This window comes from Pseudonaja textilis, chromosome 1 (genome assembly GCF_049901715.1).
Source record: "Pseudonaja textilis isolate UNSWEBS1 chromosome 1, rPseTex1.2, whole genome shotgun sequence".
In the NCBI taxonomy this organism is placed as follows: Eukaryota; Metazoa; Chordata; class Lepidosauria; order Squamata; family Elapidae; genus Pseudonaja; species Pseudonaja textilis.
The window spans coordinates 150199084-150221944 of record NC_141990.1 but is presented as its reverse complement, the minus strand read 5'-3'; the positions used below and the strand labels follow the sequence as shown (position 1 = coordinate 150221944).

General features: G+C 34.5%; 1 protein-coding gene across 4 annotated transcripts in view; it reads left to right on the top strand.

The window, feature by feature from the left end:
* KIF16B (kinesin family member 16B) overlaps positions 1–22861 on the top strand; it is a 146126-nt gene that overhangs the window by 55645 nt on the left and 67620 nt on the right. For 2 of the 4 annotated variants that reach the window (XM_026712864.2, XM_026712860.2), the window contains exons 15-22: positions 378–515; positions 9386–9468; positions 9719–9807; positions 13314–13346; positions 13581–13634; positions 16016–17350; positions 18776–18931; positions 20286–20391. In XM_026712864.2, coding sequence (XP_026568649.2) covers positions 378–515; positions 9386–9468; positions 9719–9807; positions 13314–13346; positions 13581–13634; positions 16016–17350; positions 18776–18931; positions 20286–20391 — 1994 coding nt within the window. The remainder of the gene's footprint in view (positions 1–377; positions 516–9385; positions 9469–9718; positions 9808–13313; positions 13347–13580; positions 13635–16015; positions 17351–18775; positions 18932–20285; positions 20392–22861) is intronic. The other 2 variants (XM_026712865.2, XM_026712861.2) reach the window with 1 other exon arrangement.

Sequence of the window (22861 nt, the reverse complement as noted above, 5' to 3'; positions counted from 1 at the left end):
TGTGCTTTCCCCTCACTTCTGGAGCCCGGTTCCAAATGTCTGAAGGCCTGGTAGTGGGCTGGGGCCCAGGGGTTGGGGCCCCCTGCTCTATATGACTGTCTAACACAATATAATTTTCAGTGTCCACTAATATCTAATTATTTCATGTTTGAATTGTTATTTTAAAAATGTGTACATTTTGATCTATTTCTTTGCTTCTTTGTAGACCAGTTTACTTATCTTGCTTATTTTAAATATTCGTTCTTTGTACACAGGCAATGCAAAGAAAATATGAAATCTAAGAATTAATGGGATAAGTGTTAATAGATTAAAACTTCAGGATTAGAAAAATAAAAATCCTATTGTAATAGTTACTACAAATCTGTTTTTGTGTTTAGTACTTCATGGTCTTGATTTGGAAAGTGAGCACTGCATTTTTGAGCACTTCAATGGAACGGTTCATTTAATACCGCTTGATGGAGCACAATGTTCTATAAATGGAATTCAAATCACAGAGGCTACACAACTCAACCAAGGTATTATCCTAGATAGTTCTTTGCCATTTCTCATTTCAGATCTCTTCTACATATTTTATTGCAGGTTCAGCTGTACCGATGATACATTAATGAGATGCATGTACTGAACTTGTCCAATCCAGCCTTCTCTGATGCTTTTCAAATGTGTTTAGATTGCATTTTCTATCATTACCAGCCATCATGCTTTCAGTTCCAGTGCATCTGAAAACTGTCAGGCTATGAAGAACATAGTGAGAATATATATTTTCTCACTAAATATAGTGAGAAAATGTGTTTGTTGTACGTGTACTGGTGGTAGTAGAAATTTATTTTAGTGGAGATTAAAACAGTTTGTGATTTCAAGGTATCTTAGGTATAATTTTTCCACAGAATGAACAGAAATTAAGTCATCCTAGCCATACATTGGAATGGAATAGATGCAAGTACCTCCAGCTTATCTTAAAGAAATTAACCCTCACATCAGGAGAGGGAATATTTTAATTATTTATTCATTAAGATTTATATGGGCTGACCATCTTATGAAAAAGTAACTCTGGTCGTGTACAATAAATCTATAAAACAGTTAAGATATAAAAAAATGATTACTATTGAAAAAAATAAAAAATCACAAAAGCTAAGAAATGGCGGCAGATGTTAACAACAATGGAGCCACTGCAATTCCTTCCCAGTCCCCTGAAGATTTGACAATGCAAGGCCCATTTAATTCATCTGAATGTTTGCACTAAACTTGTGCCTGCAGCAATGTTCAGTTTGCTCAATTTCATTTTCAGTAGTGTCTTGAAAAAAGATGTTCCATTTTATTTTTTCTTTACCATTCTTATTTCATCCTAAAATCTTTCTCATGGCTTCTGAGTACTATCATGAAGGAAGGAGATAAATGGTTACGAGACTGCTATAGCTTTGCCTGTTTTAAAGAATTCAGTTGTTCTGAGAAATGCAAGGCTTTTCATCAGTTTCCTCACTAATCTACGGACAAAATCAATATCTCCAGCTGGGTTATGGTATTCTAGATGCTTGTGTTATCCCCTAACATAGCATGCATCTATTTGTAATGTGTATTTCTCTCTCAGGGCTTTATAGAACACCCTCACACTATTTTATTTAAATTTACTGTTTGCATGCTGAGGAGGATAAGAAGAAATACTATGCAATTTAGGGTTCTACAATGATATAAGTATGTTAAATTGAGACATGTTTTTGTTTTTCTTCATGACATTATGGGTTTAACTTGGAGAACACGTTTCAGAAGAAGATATACATATTCTGAATTCACTAAGACTACTATCTTAAATATAGACAAATGACAACTGTCATATTTCATAATATATTAGCATTAAATATATAATGCTTATATCATATATAAGGAGCCTCGGTGGCACAGTGGTTAGAGTGCAGTACTGCAAGCCATTCCTACTGCAATTTGGCAGATCAAATCCCACCAGGCTCAAGGTTGACTCAGCCTTTGATCCTTCCGAGGTGGGTAAAATGAGGACCCAAATTGTTGGGGGCAGTATGCTGATTCTAAACCGCTTTGAGCAGGCTGTAAAGCACTGTGAAGCCGTATATAAATCTAAGTGCTCTTGTTATTGCTATTAGCTTTTAAGATTTGTGTATTAGAATTATTTGTTAAATATTTTTAAGTTTGAATTTAAGGATCTTTAAATACCTGTGTCAGAAATTTTTAATTAGCTTCTTCATCCTTAACTGTACCCTTTCATTTGAAAAATAGTATTAATTTGAAATGGTTGGACAAAGAAGGAGTTGAGCTATATGGTGAAGATAATGAAGTAAAGTCTTGCTAATGACATGAACCATATAAGTAATGTTGTACAGGTTTAGAGCCAGTAAACAGGAAAGGGAATTCAGAGACCATTATTACCTTGTCACAGAGTAAGGGGTGTTCAGAAAAAATAGTTATTTAAGTAATTTTATTCTACTCCCTATTTAAAAATCTCAAAGTAAGTTACAGCCAAAATTGCTAACCTTGTACTAAACAATATTTCCTTTCTATAAATTGTGTGTGTGTGTGTGTGTGTGTGTGTGTGTGTGTGTATTATTCCCTGTAGTTTTCTTGCCAAGGTTTTAGAAGTGAGTTGCCATTTCCTGCTTCCTAGGGCTGAAAGAGTGAGTGACTAGCCCAAGGTCACCCAGCTGGCTTCATGCCAAGGTGGGACTATAACTTATGGTCTGCCGATTTTAGCCTTATGCCTTAACTATATTAGACAATCACTTAACATAAAACTAAGGTATGAAATTTGCTATTGAAGAAATGTTATTTTTCATGGAGTACTTTTACACCAGATACGGATATACAATACATCAAAGCATAAATTGATTAATTGGCAGTTTTATACCAGGGGCCAATAAGCAGTATCCAGGGGGAAGTGGGTTTACAAGCCCTCTTTGTGACTTATGCAAATCTACTTTTGTTTAATTGGTTATATTATATTGTTAGTTAATGAGCCACAACCCATTAGGATATTATTGTCAGGATGATTAATAAGATTATCCTTACTGACTAGGTTATTTATATGTTTATTAAAATATTCCATAAAGGGTGGATCAAAAGAGATCATGCTTTCCTAAACACAATGGAACTCTTACCCCAAGCAATGTCTAAGAACTTGTAGCTAATAAATGTGATATAACGTAAATCAAAATATCTTGATTTCCAGCATTAAATGTTTCTAGCCATCTAGTGTATTCCTTAGTGACTTGCTTGCTTGCATTTTACTTACCTTGTTAGCACTTTGTTACTTTAGGCATGGCTGAAAATTCTAGCTTCTACTGACTTTAAAGTGTGAGTTGTTGATTTATTTCACTGTGTTTACTGGAATTCCTTATCAGAATATATAGGAATGGAAGTTCAAATTAAAAAAAAAAATCCTATTTTTTTCAAGTTGTAGTGATGACCATTAATTTTGAAAGCTATATTGATAGGCAATTACCACTAGCATTGATGATGTTACCTAGTTTGGGTATTGAAATGTCTGCAAGAAAACAACCAAGCTCTGAAAACATCAATTACCACTTTGCTGTGATGGGAGAGTTCAATAGCATCAATGACTGTAACAGTGATGCTTGCAAGAATAGGAATTCTTAGCTAGGTCATCCTTCTAGCGAGGTCCGAAAGGGAGGAGATCTTTGGGTAATCTACCACAGGGTGGAAGGAGGATAGGTGGGCTTTGCAAACAGACAAACCAACTTGTATAGGAGAACTTTAAATTCAAAATCAAACTTGGAATAGCAAACCATTTTTTTTTCATTCTGCCTATGTCTATAATGTTTGGATGAATGAGTGATGCCAGATGTTAAGACTCACAGTTTGGAAGACTTTCCTCTAATTACAGAGGGAAAGTTTGAACTTTTAACGATCAGATCTGAAGACAGAAATATGGCCTGAACAAAGCCCTAATAAATTATATCAACAAAGGATCCACTACTGAAAGAAAATTTCATCTTTTAGTAGAAGATACATCATTGGAAAATAGAATGTGAGAAGCATGAACCAAGGAAAATTTGAAATTGTCAAAAATGAGCCATTTTAAATCAAATACATGTTGTACTATTCATATCATGAAACTATATACAGGATTAATGAAATTTGACCTACAGAATTTAGAGTCAGAATATAAGATCAATGCAATGAAGCAAGTACTATACATGTAATTTATATGAAAGAGAACTAGAGGAGCTATGAATGAGAAAACTGAAGTCAGAAAAAATTCTGCCATATTTCACTTTTGTATTCACATTCGTTATCCATGTATTACTCTGTTTCTTTTATTTTATTGCATATACGTAAGTAGTGGGCAGCTGACAGTGGTGTGTCATAGTTCCAAGTAATGTTCCCACGTTTTTGTTATAATTAAAGAATAGATACCGTCCACCCCTCTCGTGTCACAGGTCACATTACCCACCCAAGCAGGCGATGAACTTCTCAGCACTTTCTCCTGCCGTTGCTAGGGCACGCTGATTTAGCCCTGGTTCTCAGGAGTCTTATCGTTGTTATATCTGGCACATTGGAGGAAAACATTCTACATTCCATAAGTCCCTTTCCCAAACCCCCATAAGTATGATAACTAAGACACAAAGCAAAGAACATATGGCTTCGGCTATAGTCGTGTTGAGAGCTGACAAGTGGTTTATTTGGCTTACAAGGTGGCCTTTTAGATGAGAAACCTAGATTACATAGGATAATGTAAATGTGTTTGGAGTAAAAAAACCATATGTTTGGACTTTGGTTGTACTTGCAGTATGTTGGCCAAACTGTATGATAACTTAATGATATTGTACCCTTACTATTAGTAGGACATTATGTATGTTGCACATATGTAGCAAAATCTGGTCTGCTTCTTCTTGAATTTACAGTACTAACGTACTAAAAAACCCCTCAGTTTTCTATTCTGACCCACAGCAACTGGTTATGATGGCAATCATGTATATATTTTCAGTTACAGTGAATCGATTATGTTTATATCAGTTACATGGCAATGAGCATTAAGCAACTACTACTCCTCTTCTTCCTCCCTAATTTTACCAACATCTCAAAGTCTTCATGCTTAACTTACTATTCAGACAACAAAAAAGACCATATATTAATTGTATGGATGTAATTGGTATCACATATCACCTGCCCTTAACAAATATTTTTAAACTCTAAATCCCTTTTGGTTGTGCAGTTGACTTAGATCAAAATGACATTTCCTTCAAATAAAGTTGGAAGTACTGAAATAACTTTTTTGCACTGTTTAATTACTCTAAAATTAACTTGTTTGTAGAAATAAATCCTACAACCAAAGTTTTCTAAATATTTAAACCTATTAGTCATGTTAAATTCTGTATATGCTTGGTAAAATGTAAATTTTTATAATATTGCAATATAAATGTGCCACTTTTCCCATTGATTTGTAACAGTTGATTGAGTGAATATCCTTCAAAAAGAATATAGAAAATTTAACTTTCAGATCAAGAAGAATGTTAAGTAATAAGTATATGTCAGTCAAAAGAAACTATTTCATGGCATAGCTGCTAGAATTGCAACTTCAGACCTAGTAGTTGCAAAAGTTGAAAAAAAAAAAAACCCAGTCCAATGCATCACATAAATTACAGTGAGAGTATTGAAATAGCATGAAGTTATATGAACAGTAAATCTTTAATATTAGCCTGGGATAAAGTTTAGTAAGAATTGTTAGTATAATTTTGAAGAAAAAAAAGCACTAGATCCTTCTACTCTAAGAATCGATGCAGTAGAGTCCTAACACTTTATTACATTTTTATTTCTGTGGTGGATTGGAATATTTACATTAAAATAAAGGCAAGCTGAAGTACAAGTATTTGAAGAAACGTGTAAGCCATGTCACATGGAAATTACATTCATTTGATACTGATTTCTATCTATAAACTCTATTGACAGAACTATGCTGGAACACAGAATTTACCAAACGGAATGTAATTACCTGGTTATATTCAAGATCACTTAGGTGATACTTCACAGAAAATCTTATGCCTCCTCATTTGTAAACCGTATTCTGTTTTCATATTGAAAATTAATTCTCCCAGCTTCTCTTGCCCTGCTGAACTGTTTAATTTTCAGTCTTTTCAATATATGCGATGGTTCATAATATTTATAGAATGGAATCTAGGTTTTTAATTTGAGTCCCCAGATAATTTTTTATCTCTCCAAGTCAAGAAGAAATGTTTGAGCTATTCTCAATTTGAGTAAATTAGAACAGAATATAGAAAGCTAACTCACTTAGAACAATGGTATGGTATGGGTTAGGCAGATCAGATTCAAGATATAAATTCAGGTTTTTTTTTTATTCATTTGCTAAAGCTTATAAAATCACTCCATGCAACTTTCTTCATTTATTATAAGTCTAGCATTAAAATACAGTTGAGATGAAAGCAAAATTAATGATGACACAAAAATAAAATTATTATCATAAGCCACTATACAGTCATACGTCTCATAATTCACAACAATTGCTATTTCTTGAGGAGCCAGTCAGTAGTCATCCATCCCCAAATAGCCTCCAAGGTCTTGACTGTCTTAGAAAACAGCAGCAAATATGTCACCAGCATTATAAAAAATCAGATGGTGCAGAGGCTAGGCTCACCTCAGGGTTCTTAATGGTGATATTCCTTAGGGCTGCTGCATTCTGTAATTTTCATATGATTTGCAAGGGTAGCCCTATATAGAGCAAATGTGAAGGAATAGAGGCATTAGTGATAGTTTGCAAAGTTATGAGGTCCTAGAATGAACACAACTTGTACACAATATAGAGCTATGCATATAAGTCTTCCTGGCCATGGCCTCTACCTCCCCTTACATTAAGCTGTGATTCCAAGAGGAGTTATCCCGCTCCTTTGACCTCATATGGAAATGAAATAAGACTTAAAATGGTCAAGCCCCATGAGACCCCTTTGTGGACATCTCCAAGATTTGACCTATCTTCTCTACATCACTCTCAAATGAAACTGCCCATCCGAAACGATTACTGCAAAACATATTCTCAATTCTGACTTCACAAGTATACCATGCTCATTACTGAAGGTAACAGAGATCCAGCAGGACCAGGAAGGCCATACTCCCTCCATCCCCTGTTCTACCACAGTTCACCGCAAAAGCAATCAATGTCTCATTCGTGTATCCTGGCTTGAAACTAAGTGAAAAAGATTTAGATATTTTGCTTCATCGATAACACCGTGTAACTACAGGTCTGCTGCCTTTTTAAGAACATTTCCAAGAAAGAGAGGGTTGGAGAAAGGCTAATAGCTGGGTCAAGTAACAGCAAGTTGAAAAAAAGATCCACTGCCACTTTCTTCAAGTCGGCTAACATGATCTCATCACTCAAGGATGCATTTAGCCACAAGCACTTCATCAAAATGAAGTTACCTTTTGTCAGTGTTCACCAACCAGATAGAATAAATATCTAATCTGTGGTGCTGATGTCACAGAAGATCCTGTTCATTTTTATTTTTTTGCAAATAATTTTATAAGACTCTGTCTATCATCCCTTTTAAACTTGCCCAGCAGTTTCTATTTGCATGTGGTTCTCTCCCCCCCCCACCCCCCCACCCCTGGGATGTTTGGAAAAATAATCACAGCACTCTAAAAACCTATCTTCCTACTGATAAGAGTTTCAATTGCTCTAAATAGGGTTAATGCATGAGAATCTATGGAAGCAATAAATGCAAAGTATTAATGTTTTGCCACTGATTGCCATAGTGTAGACCTGGATCTGCGCTCATGTATGGTTGTATTTGTTCTTCTTGATCACCGATGTTCAATTTATTCTGCCACTTCCATCTACTCTCCTGGTTTTGAGAGAGTAGACATAATTGTATAGTAAAAAGCACTCTGATCACGGTCAGAATACTTATAAAGCATATATCTGAATGAAATCTCTGTACTAATTCAGACTTCTTCCTGTACACAAGAGGAAATCCCAGACTAGGCTATACCACAGCCCTGCATGGAAACAAGCTGTGGCAATATCAAGTTCTAATTTATCAAAATGTTCTCCTATACGTTTTTCAAACATGGACCCCAAGTTTCATTCAACTTTCCCATTAATCTATTTGTTTGATGATAACATGGAATGGGTGTGAGATGTTCCACGCTGTAAGTAGCTCTTAATTTCCTCATGATCTCTGACAGGAAAGTAAGTTGCTGCATCTGGTAGGATCTCCACTGTTCAACCCGTTGTGGCAAAAATATAAATTAAAATTTGATTTATAGTCTTACTAAAATTCAGTTCAGAACTGCTGTCTTGTGCCACCTAGTGATGAAGGCCACAAGAGTTGATACAAAATGGTTGTCTTGAAGGATCTAGTGGGAGATTTGTCTTATGTTGGCTATATCTGCCAATCTCTGGTATAGAGCTTCCATGATAGGGAAGGATTATAAGATGCAATTATTTCTGCTATTCTCCACCCTCTGCATGCATGCATTTTCCCTCTGAATGAATGCATTCATTCGTTCTACACTGTATATGGCAGGAAAGTGACTGAACATCTAAAATCCTGTGAAGTTTACCAGAGGGTGAAGAATAGCGGGAATGTTTGTTCATTTATTTATTTATTCATTCATTCATTGGTTCTACTCATCCTATTTTGTCAAGGGTAGTTATGTCTTAAGCTTGATATACTTATGAAAATAGGCACATAAATCTCTTAAGACTTGCTACACTTTCTTGAGGCAGGTACCTGAACTAGATTGGGAGGGTGGTCTTGCTGATTAATAAGACCTTTCAACTTTTATGAGTATGTCTTTGCATGTAATTATTAAAATATGGGAGGAAATACTATTTCTGATGCAGAGTATCATGGATTGCTCTGTGAGAAATGTTGTCTTTGAGAACTTTTGCTTCAGGTGATCAGTTAATACAGCAATTGATATGGTGGCTATTATATAGTACAATTTGTTCAAATAATTTGGTACAAAAACAATGCTCTCCATGTGAGTTTTTATGAGCTTCCACCCATTTTTTCTTTTCAAATATATTTGTGTTTCTTTGTGTTTGTTGAAAAATAAATATTAGAAAACATATGGTTATGATGACTAAAACACACTCTATTCCACTTGAATCATTTCAAAAAGCCTGGAGGATTTCTTTTAAATTGGGATAAAAGTTTATTGCCAATAAATGGTTTTCTCTTGTTCTTAAAATATCTGAGTAAGCAATTTTACCCAGCTTAAAATACAAACATCATACATTTCATTTTTAAAAGTGGCAGTCTATAGCTCATTTTCTAAAAAATGTATTTTTCATTCCATGATGGAGTAAACTAATTGTATTTTAGTCTGAATTGAAGAAATATCTCTGCCTTTAGTTGGCTTATGGCTTCAATGATTTTCTTGCCAGGTGCTGTAATATTACTTGGGCGGACAAATATGTTTCGATTCAATCATCCCAAGGAAGCAGCCAAACTGAGGGAGAAAAGAAAGGTGAGATTATTGAATACTTAGGAAACTTCAATTACTTCTAAACGTAAGTGCCTGAGTGATCTTGGTGCAATAATTTGAATGAGATTAAAGTACAATGTTTATGCTCCCACCCCAAAATTTTCTTATGCAAAAAATATTGTCCTGGAGGAAATTATCTATGTAGTTACAAGGAGTCAAAACCAACTTGATAGCATATAATTGATCAATCAGTTAATTAAATAACAATTAACTTTTCTGTTGTTTTTAACAGAGTGGATTGCTTTCTTCCTTCAGTTTGTCCATGTCAGATCTTTCAAAATCTTGTGAAAACCTCTCAACAGTTATGCTGTATAATCCAGGGTAGGTTTTTTCCTCAAATACTTTTTTATGGCAGATATCAATATATTGTATTTATATTTGAACATATAATGATCTTTAATTACCCTACATGTATGCAAATAATGTCTTAATATTAATTTTTAAGAGAAAATGGAGAAATGTGAGAATCGGGTACAAAAAAAAAAATCTGCCTGATAACTATTCTAACAGCAGAACTGTCTTTACTACAGTGAGTTCTAGCAGACAGCTATCATTTTACTCCAAATTATAAATAAATTTAATCTTTGTTTTTAGGATGTTGTAGGTATGAACATTTCCCCCAATGAAAATATTTTGTTTAACAATCTTATATTAAGAAGTGGCCCCAAAAGTTTGAAGACGTAAAATCTAAAAAGAAAAGGAAAATGCAGGATTTTAAAAATATGATTATAAAGTAGCAAGCACACACACACACACACTTATTTAAAATGATAATATTTTTAAAATTCTGGGCAGATGACTGTATTAATTATAATTGTATGTAGCTGTATTAAAGTGTAAAGCTGTGCAATATTTACTGTGATCCAGTAAATACCAATTGCAATCTTTAAAAGAATTCCCTTGTTTCATGTATTAACTTTAGACTACTACATAGATGGTTAGAACAATTTCCCCTGATAATACTTGTTTCTTGCACGGGTCAGGTGACAGAAATATCTCTTCCCTTTTCTGGGTGAAAAAAAAAAAAGCTTACAACTCTTAACTATTTGCATTTTCATAGGTAAGGTTTTTTTTTCAAACCTACTGCTTGTTTCTCAGTAATCTAGTTAGTATTTCAGTCTACTTCTTTTAACCTAATACAGTCTACTTTTAACTTAATGCAGCTATGTCTGTAATTTACTTCTGCTTAATGTGTTTTCGATCTCCACTGTGCAGAGCAGATATATCTGTCACTTCAAATGGTGGTAGTGGGGAATAAGGCATTCAATAAAATGTCAAATTTTGCTCTCTAGCCCCCAAATTGCTTATTCTTTTAGATTATAAAAAATGTTCTATATTCACTCTCTTGTATTTTTGCCACCGTTGGTGGGCAGGAGGTGGGGGCAGGCATATATATAAGTTCTTGAAGTTCACTTACGTTTCCCAGAGTTGCAGTTTGCTTGGGAGTAGATTTGCTATTTAATTAAACCACCACCACAGCAAAAGACATATTAAATGCAATCATTTAATATGACAGGTAATTTGCTCCCAAGAAAAATGGCCCCTCAGCGTCAGACCAAAGTCTGTCTACTTCAGCATTCTTTCTTCAAGAGTGGCCACAGATGATTTCTGGGAAGCACACAATCAGCCAGGCCTGGCCATAGTTTGTCTCTCATTGTTTGCACTTGAAATCCTCTTTTCTCTGACCCTTATGTAGCTGCAATCATTAACAGGCATTAATCACCTATATGTTTCTGGGAGTGATGGCCCAATAAAAATCTGGAAAATCTTATGGAGGGGGAAATTGGAGTTTTCTGGACCTTTTTCCTTCAGGGCTTATTTTTGTTGCCAGAGACATTGAAAAATTGGATTAATATTCCTAATATTTGATTTTCAACTGAAATCGAAGTTAAGGTGCAGAAACAATTATTGCCAAGTAATCAACTAACATTTTAAAGTGTGGCAAATCTTTATTTATAACCTGTCCCAAATCTTCGAGTGGCGGGGGAGAGTGGGGGAGTAAAACATTAAAAAAAGAAAAAGAAAAAAAACCCAAAAGCTTAATAATGGATAAGTAAATGTAATTACCAAAACAAAACCATAGCAAGCAAAGATCAAATCCCAGATGGATGCACAGTCGGTCCATTGGAATTGGAAGCACATTGGCATAAAACAACTTTAACCTGTTTGTGCAAACTGTAGCAAATTGGAAGTTGCACAAAGTTCTAGAAGAGGGGAGTATTCCATAAGGTGGAAGGGAGGCTGTTATAGAGATGATTGTCATTCACTCATACCCTGTGGGTATGTGACAGGAAGAACTTTCTTTAGAAGAATGATTGTCTGATAGAAAGCATTTCAGATTCAGCAAATGAGACTTATTAGACATGTATTCAGAATCTTGTTCCATCTTTCCACAACTTTCCTCCTGAAAATTAATGATGTCTGTATCTATTCCATAGTGTAGAAGATAAAGTCCTGTGTTATTGTTTTTGTTGTTATGTGTGGTAACCTACAGTTAGATTTGTACTCAAAGACTGGTGGAAACTTAATAATGTTTCATCAAGAACCCAAGATTTATTAAGGTAGCTTTTGATAATACAGACAATTCTAAGCAGAATGAGGTGGGCTTTTTTTTCAAAATTAGGATGTTCAGGTCCAATAAATTTGCTAATTCCAGTTATGGAGGAAATCCTTTAAGTATTGTTCCAAGGGCTCTAATCACGAATGGTAAAATAATGGATTTCTTTTTCCATAAATGTTTTACTTTGATATGCAAGTCCTAATATTTTTAATTTTTTCCACTTGTTTTTCCTCAAACCTAGTATCACCCAGTATAGCAATAACAAAGAAGCAGTCTTTCTTCTTTTTGACAAATGTTATATCTAGGAGGCTGTGCCTGTTTGGATCTTAAAGTCCCATAAGATTTTAACTGGCTCTTTTTCCAAAACCTTCTCACTTGGTGTTCCTAATAGTCTCCCCTTATCCGCCTTACTGCTTGTTCTTTAGTAAGTGCTTTATAAAATTTCTTATGCTGAATGATCAAAAAGAACCTAATGAGTTGTCTGTCAGAAAAGTAAGTACTGCAGTAAGAAGGGCATTTTTTTGCTTTATAACAACCTGTGTCAAACCAAGGTGTGCCTCTCATATGAAGGAGGCTAGAATTAATTTATGAAACTCTAGATGGTGAGGCCTGGAGAACATGGATAATAGTTTGGTAACGCGATAACACCTGTTCAGCGGAGTCTGCTAAAAAAATTTGGGAGTGGAATTGAAAGAGAGTCCCAAAGGTGCTTTTTCAGGAGGCAACTGGACATTCTTGTTTTTTTCTTTGAAGACGTTTTGCTTCTCATCCAAGAAGCTTCTTCAGCTCTGACAGGATTGTGGGGAATGGAAGGATTTATATTCCTTGCAGACAGCTGGTCATTTGCATCCTTTTAGAGGGTCGTTGAAGCACTTGGAGGTTTATCTGTGTCCTCACGTTCATCTGAGTAGTGCTCCTGGTTCCTGCAGTCTGCAATTTTTCTCTGGAAATCCATTCCTGCTCCCACACCATTCAAAGGGTGTTCATCCCAAATTGTATAGCTAAAAGACTTTCCGATAATATATACATTGTATCTTAACCTGTTTCTTATTTGCAATGTCCCCATGAAAATTGAACCTGAAAGTTGGGAAATCTGAATCTTTTGCAATGTTTCCAAATATAATGGATAGTATTTTATTAATTATGCCCTTCATATTTTCTTTTTTCTTTTTATCCCTGAAACATTTCTGTTGTATAGGAGTTATTGCTGTTTTTCTTTTTGCTTAATTGATTACTGTACTTTATTTCTCTCCACATCTTCTGGCAGCCTTTTCCCTATAAAAGGACCAGTCTTTTTAAGGTAGAAAAAAAATATTTTTTTTATATTGAGTGCTTTACTTGCATGGATCTAACATGTAGAATCAATGCTGATCATTCTTCTCTCATGTTTAATGTTTCTCTAACATGGCTACAAATTAGATTGTACATAAAACTCATTTGTGGAACATATTAAATTATAGAAATGCAGTTCTAATAATTCATCAAAATTCCCTTACAAAAAATTAATGTAACTCTTTCCTTTTTAAAACAACAGATTAGAATTTGAGAGACAACAAAGAGAAGAACTAGAAAAATTAGAAAGTAAAAGGTATCTTATGTTAATATTTCTTTGTAAATTTATATTGTTGATATGAGTTTTTGATTTTGCTAGAATATTTTAATGATAAAGCTTAGGGATTGAAAATAAGCAGATTTCACTCTATATTTTTAACTTTCTAACAGTTTTCTTTAACTATAAAGAGATCTAATGGCATTTATATTATAATTCAATTTGATTTTATTTGAACTTTGTAATAATCATAGGAACAGATTTCTGTAGTATCTTAATACACACGATTACTTGGTCTCTTGTCTTGATGGAGCAATTGGGACCATTTTGCATATATTATTGCACTGTCCTTTCTTTCAAACATAAACTTTTGATTTATTTGTGTACCCTTTAACCTCATGTTATGTTTGGCCAAATGACTACACTAGTCTAATTTTGGTAACAGACAGTTTATAGAAATCTTTAGAAGGGTTGCTAAATTTTGTTTGATTATAATTACTGTGAGAAGGCTTTAACTTAATATTAACACTGCCTGATTTTTGCAAAGTCTGTAATTCTATTACTTTCCTTGGACTTCCTCCCACCATTTTATTTTTATTTAATTGAGTTGTAATACATTTGATATTTTGCTCTTTGAGCACAAGAAAAATTTAACTATATTTTATGAAGAACAAAGATAACATAATTCCATTAGGACAATGGTACTTCTGTGATCGCAGTAGAAAATCAATTATAACATAATTATATGATAGAGACTAAATCTACAGAAAATATTGGTTCAGGGATATGTAACTTTCATTCTCATAATTTTGCATCCCATATATATTATTAATATGTTTAATATTTATTTAAAAACACATGAGCATATTATTTATTCAGGCATGGAATGGGATCAAAATATGCAATGGCAGCCATGGAAGTGTGATCCAAGCCCACTCTTTTTACACATGCCTATGTTAACTTTGCAGATGTTGATCCCTTTTTCAAAATTCACAGATACTGCAAAAGTCTCCCACGAATCTCCTACACCTTTTTCCAGGGATTTTTTTTTTAAAATCAAGGGTCTGTTTTCTGTGTAGTCCAAAAAATTTGCCATACACAGCAACAACAACAACAAAATCAGTATTCTAGGCTAAACTGGAAAGTTTGAAAAAAGAAGGTTGCGGACAAATGCATTGGCAACTCATTGTAATTTTATTGCGGAAAAAAACCCCCAAAACAAAACCCAGGGATATTGGTAAAATCACCAGAACATGAATTCTATTTGAGGGGGACTTTATTTGAATCAAAATCATAGAAAGAGAATATTGGAAGCATTCTGAATTAAATTCTACATAGGAATGTTTCTGCTTATAAAACAAAACATTGCCCTATGTATATTTTCCTCAGCATTCATAATAAAGGTTTTAAAATATGTCATATGTATTATGGCATTTTCTACATTAATGTGTAAAATGTTATATATAAAACTTATTTATTTAAAACATTTATATAGCCATCCATCTTATAACAAATTCTAGGCAGCTCCCATCAAAAAAATAAAACAATATAAAACCATATTAAATCAAAAATCAATCACATTTAAAAAAAACCAAGTCAAGTTTCCAATATGAAGTCACCTCATCCCAGCTCTTCGGAGCTTTATGGAAGATTAGGGAGATAAAGATCTGCCAAACTTCAAGCGGACAAATGAAGGGGCTGCCATGAGAAAGACATACTTCCTTCCTCCCATAAGATATCTCTATTACTAAGAGGTGCCTGTTCTATCTGACCTAGAGGGACAGGTAGATAAGACTGTCCTGCAGATAACATAGCTCCGTAGCATATAGGGCTTTAAAGATGATGACCAGCTTCTTGAATTGCATCCCAAAAGAAACTGGAAGCTGGTGCAGCTCTCACCACATAGGTGCTACATGGACAAACCTAAGCCCCCCCCTCCCCCCCATCATTATACATACTGCTGCATTTTAAACCAATTATAGTTTCCTGGTGATCTTCAAGGGCAGCCCCAAATTCACTACAGAAATCTAAACGGGAGGTGTCCAAGGTATGAATGACTATGAGCAAGGCCTCCCAGTCCAGGAAAGGATGCAGTTGGTGCACTGGATGAATCTGTGCAAAGCCCCACCCTCCGCCCTCCCCACATATCCTCAGCTACTACCTGTTTCTCAAGCAGGAGCTATGAGTCCAAGAGGGCCTCCCAAATTGTGTACCAGCTTAGTCTACAGAAGTGCCACCTTATCTAGAGTCAAAGATGAAATATATAGTTTTAATTATCAAGGGTTGCTCCTCAATAATTACATTGAGAAATATAATTCTCCAGTGTAATTCTTCGAATATAAGTCAATGTTATATTTTCAGGTAATAGTCATTAGTTATATCTTTAGATAAATAACATCTCTTTCATTAAAATATTTTAGGAAACTCATAGAAGAAATGGAGGAGAAACAAAAAACTAACAAGGCTGAATTAGAAAGAATGCAACAAGAGGTAGAATCACAACGTAAAGAAACTGAAATAGTTCAGCTGGAAATCCGAAAACAAGAGGAGAATCTTAAGAAGAGAAGCTTTCACATAGAAAACAGGATGAAAGATTTATTGGCAGAAAAGGAAAAATTTGAAGAGGAAAGATTACGGGAACAGCAAGAAATAGAGCTTCAGAAAAAGAAACAAGAAGAAGAAATTTTTGGTAGCGTTAAAGAAGGACTTCAGCTATTACAAGAGCTTAATCAAAATGAAAAAGCAGAGAAAATGCAGATTTTTCACGAACTGGAAAAGCTTAAAAAGGAAAAAGAAGACCAGTATTTAAAATTGGAAGTGGAGAAAAAGAGATTGGAAGCTCAGGAGAGAGAACAGGCATTGTTGGTAGCAAATCTAGAAGAACAGCTTAGAGACAAACAAATCATGATACAGCTGCTAAAAAGAGGGGATCTGCAACGAATTGAAGAAGAGAAGAAGAACCTGGAAGACATCAGAGAATCTCTCTTGCGAGTCAAAGAAGCCAGATCTGAAGCAGAGGAGGATTGTGAAGAGTTAGAAAAAGTACAGTGTAACTTCATGGATTTTAAGAGAAAACAGCTAGGACAATTAACTGGCTTAGAAAGAGATTTGGTTCAAGAAAGAAATCATCTAGAAAAACAGATGATCGAAGAACAAGAAAATCTGGATTATTTAAAACAGGTACACACAGAGCATTTCGACAAAAACACACCAGATACTGCATTAGCTGTGGAAGAATGTAACAAAATAAGATCGTGTGAATATAGGTTGCACCATAAAGAACGACAACTTCTGTATCTCATTAATAATCATTTGCCAGCTTTACTGGAAGAAAAACAAAGAGCTTCTGAAGTTTTAGACAGAGGTTTGCAAAGCTTGGACAATACACTTTATGAGGTTGAAAAAGAAATGGAAGAAAAAGAAGAACAGCTTGCCCAGTACAGAGCCAGTGCCAGTGAGCTTCAGCAGCTTCAAGAAACGTTTGAATTCACGGCCAACGTAGCTCGTCAAGAAGAAAAGGTTTGGAAAAAAGAGAAAGAAATTCTTGAATCAAGGCAAAAACAGCAGCGGGAGGCACTGGAACAAGCAGTTGCTAAGCTGGAAAGGCGGCACTCTGCTTTACAGCGCCATTCTACCCTAGAAATCGAGGAGCAAAAGCAGAAACTTGCAACTTTGAACAACAGTTGTAGGGAACAGACAGGCTTGCAAGCAACAGTGGAGGCCCAGCAAAAAGCCCTGGAACAAGACCGAGAAAAGTAAGAAGGATCAATTTTGCCCTGAATGTATTACACAGGCACATATTCACATTCCCTGTAGTTTCAATGAAAATAGTTTTAGTGCTGCAATATCAATGGAAATATCCTGATTTTATTGTAATTGTCTTCTCTAGAGGTTGTTGGGCCAATAAAGCAATGCAGTATTGCTTCCTATGTAACTGCATCCAAGGAAGAAAAATCTCCCTCACCCCATTTATATTTTACAATCAAACATGTTAAATATAATATTTCCAAGATTGTGTATAGTTTTGGCCTCAAACATTTTTAATTCAATTTCTTGGCTTCTCCTTTGTTCACAAAACCATTAAGTTCTTTTAAAGAGGGTTCCCCCCCCCCACATCCTTTTGGGGAAATATCTAAAGCCCTGAAATATTATACAACAAAATCTATTCATATTTTGAGTACTTTGAGGAAAAGTGGACTTATGTGGAAAACGATTTATGTAAATGTGGCTATTCTACAGAAAAGAAAGTGTGATCCAATCTTTATCTCCGAGGTTGAATATTCATACCTGAATAATGAATAAAATCATTTCTGTAGAAAGCATATTCTTACAAATATCCTTTGGTAGCGTGAGGGAACTGAAAAAGCCAAATTCAAAAAAAGGTTTTATATTAAAAAAAAAAACCTTACTATATTTTAGTGCAGGTTTGAAATGATTGTTTGTGCGCGTCATATGCAGTAAGGTGTGCATATTATTTTGTTTTGCACTGTTGCAAATATGAGATAGTATATATTTGAAACAAATATTGAAAATCCTGAAAGTTAGACTTCCAAATCAAATTTGGTTTTTTTTACTTAACAATACATAAAGTACAATTTTATGGTAGATTTCAATGAAGCATCAGTTGACAATAGACTTTCAGATATATGTAAAAACAACTACATTCCCCAGTAGTTGAAATACTTTAAACATGATTTTAAATTACATCTGTAATTTTAATACTGTAATTTGACTTTTGCTAGTTCCTGTAAAATGATTGAAATCATGATTTAAGTTCTAAAATAAAGCAAATTTGATGGATGTTACTAATGATATTTCCTTTGAAAGTTGCTACTAATTGTTAGTGTAACTAACATATTCATATCCAAATGTAGCTTCCTGTTGAGAAATAATTATTTGATATTTAAGCAGTTTAAATACCTCTTGTTGTTAATATATTTATGTATTGAAGAAATGTTCTCATCTGGTAATATTCTAATTTATTTGTATTGGCTCTAGTCTTGTTTCTGTCAATTTATACTTAAACATGCTTTGAAACAATACACTAAAAGTAACACAATTTTTTTTTATCTGCTTAAGGTAGTATAAGCATTATACAGGCAATTTATTTTTGTCTGGTGGCACCTTTCCTACTGTATTGAAGAATCTTAAACAATATATATGTTGAATTTTCTTGACAGTTTGGACTTGCAAATACAGCAGTTAAAACAGAAGATATATGAAGGTGATAGAGTTGAAAAGGGATTTCCTGGAGCTGTAGAAGAGAGGCTGACTCATAATAGTTCCCCTTCTAACATTTCCAAATCTCAATCTTTTATGCCATTGGTTGATGACAGGTAAGTATATCCAGTTTCAACAGATTGTAACTACATTTAATTCTAAAATATTTTTAGATTATTAAAATATTATTCCTAGAATGGTTGTAAACACAATAATATGGCTGATTGGCTTTAAAAATTTGAAATGCTTTTCAAAGAAACTTTTGAACTGGATTTGAGCAGAAACATTTGAAATTGTGCCCAGGGACTTGTACAATTTTCTGATCATCTTTTTCCCCACAACACTTGGGAAATGTGACTCTGCCTGCCTGCCTGCTCACCATATATGTTTTGTAGCCCCCTAATAGTACAGGCACTGAATTTTCCCCTTGGCAGCATTCATATAACAGGACAAACAACCTACTTGCATGTATTATTTGCTAGGGTTTAATGTTTTGGGTGACTCTGGCTCCATCTTTATTTTTTATTTTGCATAAAATCTTCTGGACAAATGCAAGCAGACTGTGTTTTCCTTTCCTGTTGCCGTTAGTTCTCCTTGCTTTGTTTCTTTCTCAAGAGCCAGAACTCTGCAGATAATATCGTTCTCTGTCCACCACTTTTCAACCCTATGGTCACCGAGAAACTTGCAATCTCAAAATGACATACAGCTTTCCCAGTGGATTATAACGTACAATTTGAGAACACTTGATTTACTGCCATGTAATCAAGGGCACGTGAAATATCCCCTAATAAATAAAGAGCTAAACCTTTCCATCACTTGAGGGTTTTCTATAAAAATGATCCACACATACTATATATCCCTTCCTTCTCTCTATCAAGCTCTCTTTTGATTATAAATAAGTAAATCTCACAGTGGGAATCTGTACTGCCTGCAGTCTTGTTGCTGTTGAAAACAATACAGTAGTAAATCCCCTTTTGAATTTTAATGGAGGATTGGTATTGACTACTCTCACTGTATGCATTAACCTACTAGGGGAATTGACTTACCATTTTTTTTGCTGAGTACCATTAATAATTGTTGTAAATTTAAGCTGTTTACAAGCTTAAAGTTTTTTTCTGTAGTTTTAGAGATATCATGGGTTTTATAGCCTATCTAAAGCAGGTAGCAATATATTAATGCTATAAATCTGCTAGTTATTAAACTACAATCGTCATGTCCTATTCCTAAATACCAAAAGCCATTGAGATCAATATCTGGTTTATGAAAATAAATAAATAGTACAATGATTCTTTGGTTCTATATTCTACATTACCCAGAATAGCAGCATTCCAAAGCATTCCACATATATGCATATGTGTATGTTTGTGTATATATACACATACATACATACATACATACATACATACACGTACACATAACACTTTCCTAATGAATTGTTTCCTGTTAATCTGTGATGTTTAACATTTCTAGAATAAATATCTTTATTGAAGAAGAAGTTCAAAGACGTCTTCAAAATATTCAGTACAGCTCTGGAGAAAACAATATCAGTCCCTTACAATCTACAGAAAGCATGAGGGTAAGAAAATACAATTGTGGGTAATGAAATTTAAAATCACTTCCTGCATTTTCTTCAGAGAGTTAATGTCTTCTAACATAATGTAAAGAAGCAAAATTACTCCTCATAAATGAAACATGTTGTCACAATTGATGATGAACATAATGTTATCTTGATGATGACAATAACAGTAATGCTTCATACTGTCAAAATCCGTACAATTTATAAATAATAAGATCATTTCTTGATTTTTACTTCGTATACTAAAGATTAAATTTTGTGTGTGGTGTCTGTGTGTTTGTATGTGTGTTTGAATAGGGAATATATCTATTCTCAATTTGGTCTTGAAAACCTATTTTAATATAGCTTATGCTATCTGATCTCTGAAAATCTAAGAAATGTATATGTGTATGTATGTATGTATATGTATGTATATATATGCATATATGCATATGTGTATGTTTGTGTATATATACACATATATACATACATACACATACAAATAACATGAAATACCACTCACTCAGCATCACAAAATCTCCAAAACCGTAAAGCCTACAAACTTGAAATTTGGCACGTATGTTCCTCTTGGCTTCTAGGTGCTCGCTAAGAAAGGGTTTTTTGAAATGACCATCAGATCATTAGTATTTCTTAATACAGTAATTAACACGCTCTGATGCTAAAGAGTTCTACTTCCCCTCCCCACCTGTAAAGAACTCTGTTCCAACTGCTAGTTGCCTCATATTCTGTTACCTCATATTCCATTACCTTAGTAACTCCCCAGCCATTTGCACCACTTAGGTGATCTGAGAACACAGACAAACCTTCAAGTTGCCTCAACGACTCTCTAAAAGGATGCAAAGTACATTTCCAAACAGGAAGCTACTTTGGCATCAAAGGTTGTAGTATTTTTTTGTTATCCACCATCCAGTCAGAGCTGAAGAAGCTCCTTGGATGAGAAGCAAAGCATCTTCAAAGAAAAACCAGAAAGTCCAGTTATCTCCTGAAAAAAAGCATCTTTGGGACAACAGTTGGAGCATTGCATTTTACAACACTTTTGCTGAATAGATGACAGACAGACAGACAGATAGATGATGGAGAGGAGAAAGGAAAGGAGGAAGGGAAGGGAAAGGAGGAAAGGAAGGGAAGGGAAAGGAGGAAAGAAAGAAAGAAAGAAAAGAAATGAATGGAAAGGAGGAAAGAAGGAAAGGAAAAGAAAGGAAAGGAAACCCTTATCTGTTTCAATTACTGACCACCACTGAGCCAACGGATTGTGAACCAAATTTCACCTCATAGTCCGATCACATAGTTCGTCATGAAGCACAGGTGTGTGTGCGTGCGCGTGCGCTGTGATAGTATATATCACAGAGCACATATATGCGATGATAGTTACCCTCACGTTCTCCCAAAAGTGTGAGGCTCCAAGACCGTTATGTACATTGGCAGAAGAAAAAGATGTATAAATTAAACCTTGCTTCTTGCATTTTACAATTTGCAATTGCTAGATTGCCTTTTTACAGATTTCTTAGGTTTGACACTGAACATACAGTAGTAATTGAAGTAGTGTATCCAGGAATGACTGACCTGTGAGCCTTCTCTTCTAATAGCAGCCAGGAAAGGCTTGATTATAAATAATATTAGCTAATATATAGCTAAATGTCAATAAGAAGCAATAAATATACTGCTAAAACACTGGGCCCCAATTACATGAGACTGAGAAAATAGGAACATGCATAGTCTGGGAGTGCAGTACCAGTGGAGCGGCCTCATATACTAATGATTGTAAGATGGGGCCAGGGCTAATGGAATGAATTTACCAACCTGTTGCCAATCTGAATGTATGATCAGCATTCAGTTTTAATATTTAGAAGGTTATTACTCATTTTCATGGATCTTTCCAATTCCATTCACCCACAACACATACTAACTAGTTAATTGTTATTTTGAATAATATGCCCTCCCCAGCATATCATTGCCAAGATTTATGAGTAAGTATCTTCCTCTAAATTGGATTGTGCTGAAGTCAGCATATATTTACACATCCTTCTAATTTAGGACTATCTGTGGTATACTTGCAGTCCTGCATACCTCATTTGAGGTTTTCTTTTTCACATGCTAAAGGCCATGACCATTAAACAGAAATATGTAATTGCCTTCGGATACATTTCCATCTTCCTATTAAGCCAAATAAAGGAACCTTCTATGATGATGTTAAATATTTAACTTATACATATAATAGAATAATTATGTGTTGTTTTGTATTTTTGAGACCTCCTAGGCATTTTAAAATACTGCTAGTCCTTGACTTACAACCACAGTTGGGAGCAGAACCTATGCTACTAAATAATGTTGCTAAATAATGTAGTCGATATAGGAGTCATACTTCATTTTACAATGTTTTCTTTTGCTGTCAATAAGTGAATCAGAGTGATTATTAAATTAATCACACAGTCATTAAAATTAATCATTTGGTTGTTATGCAAATCTGGTT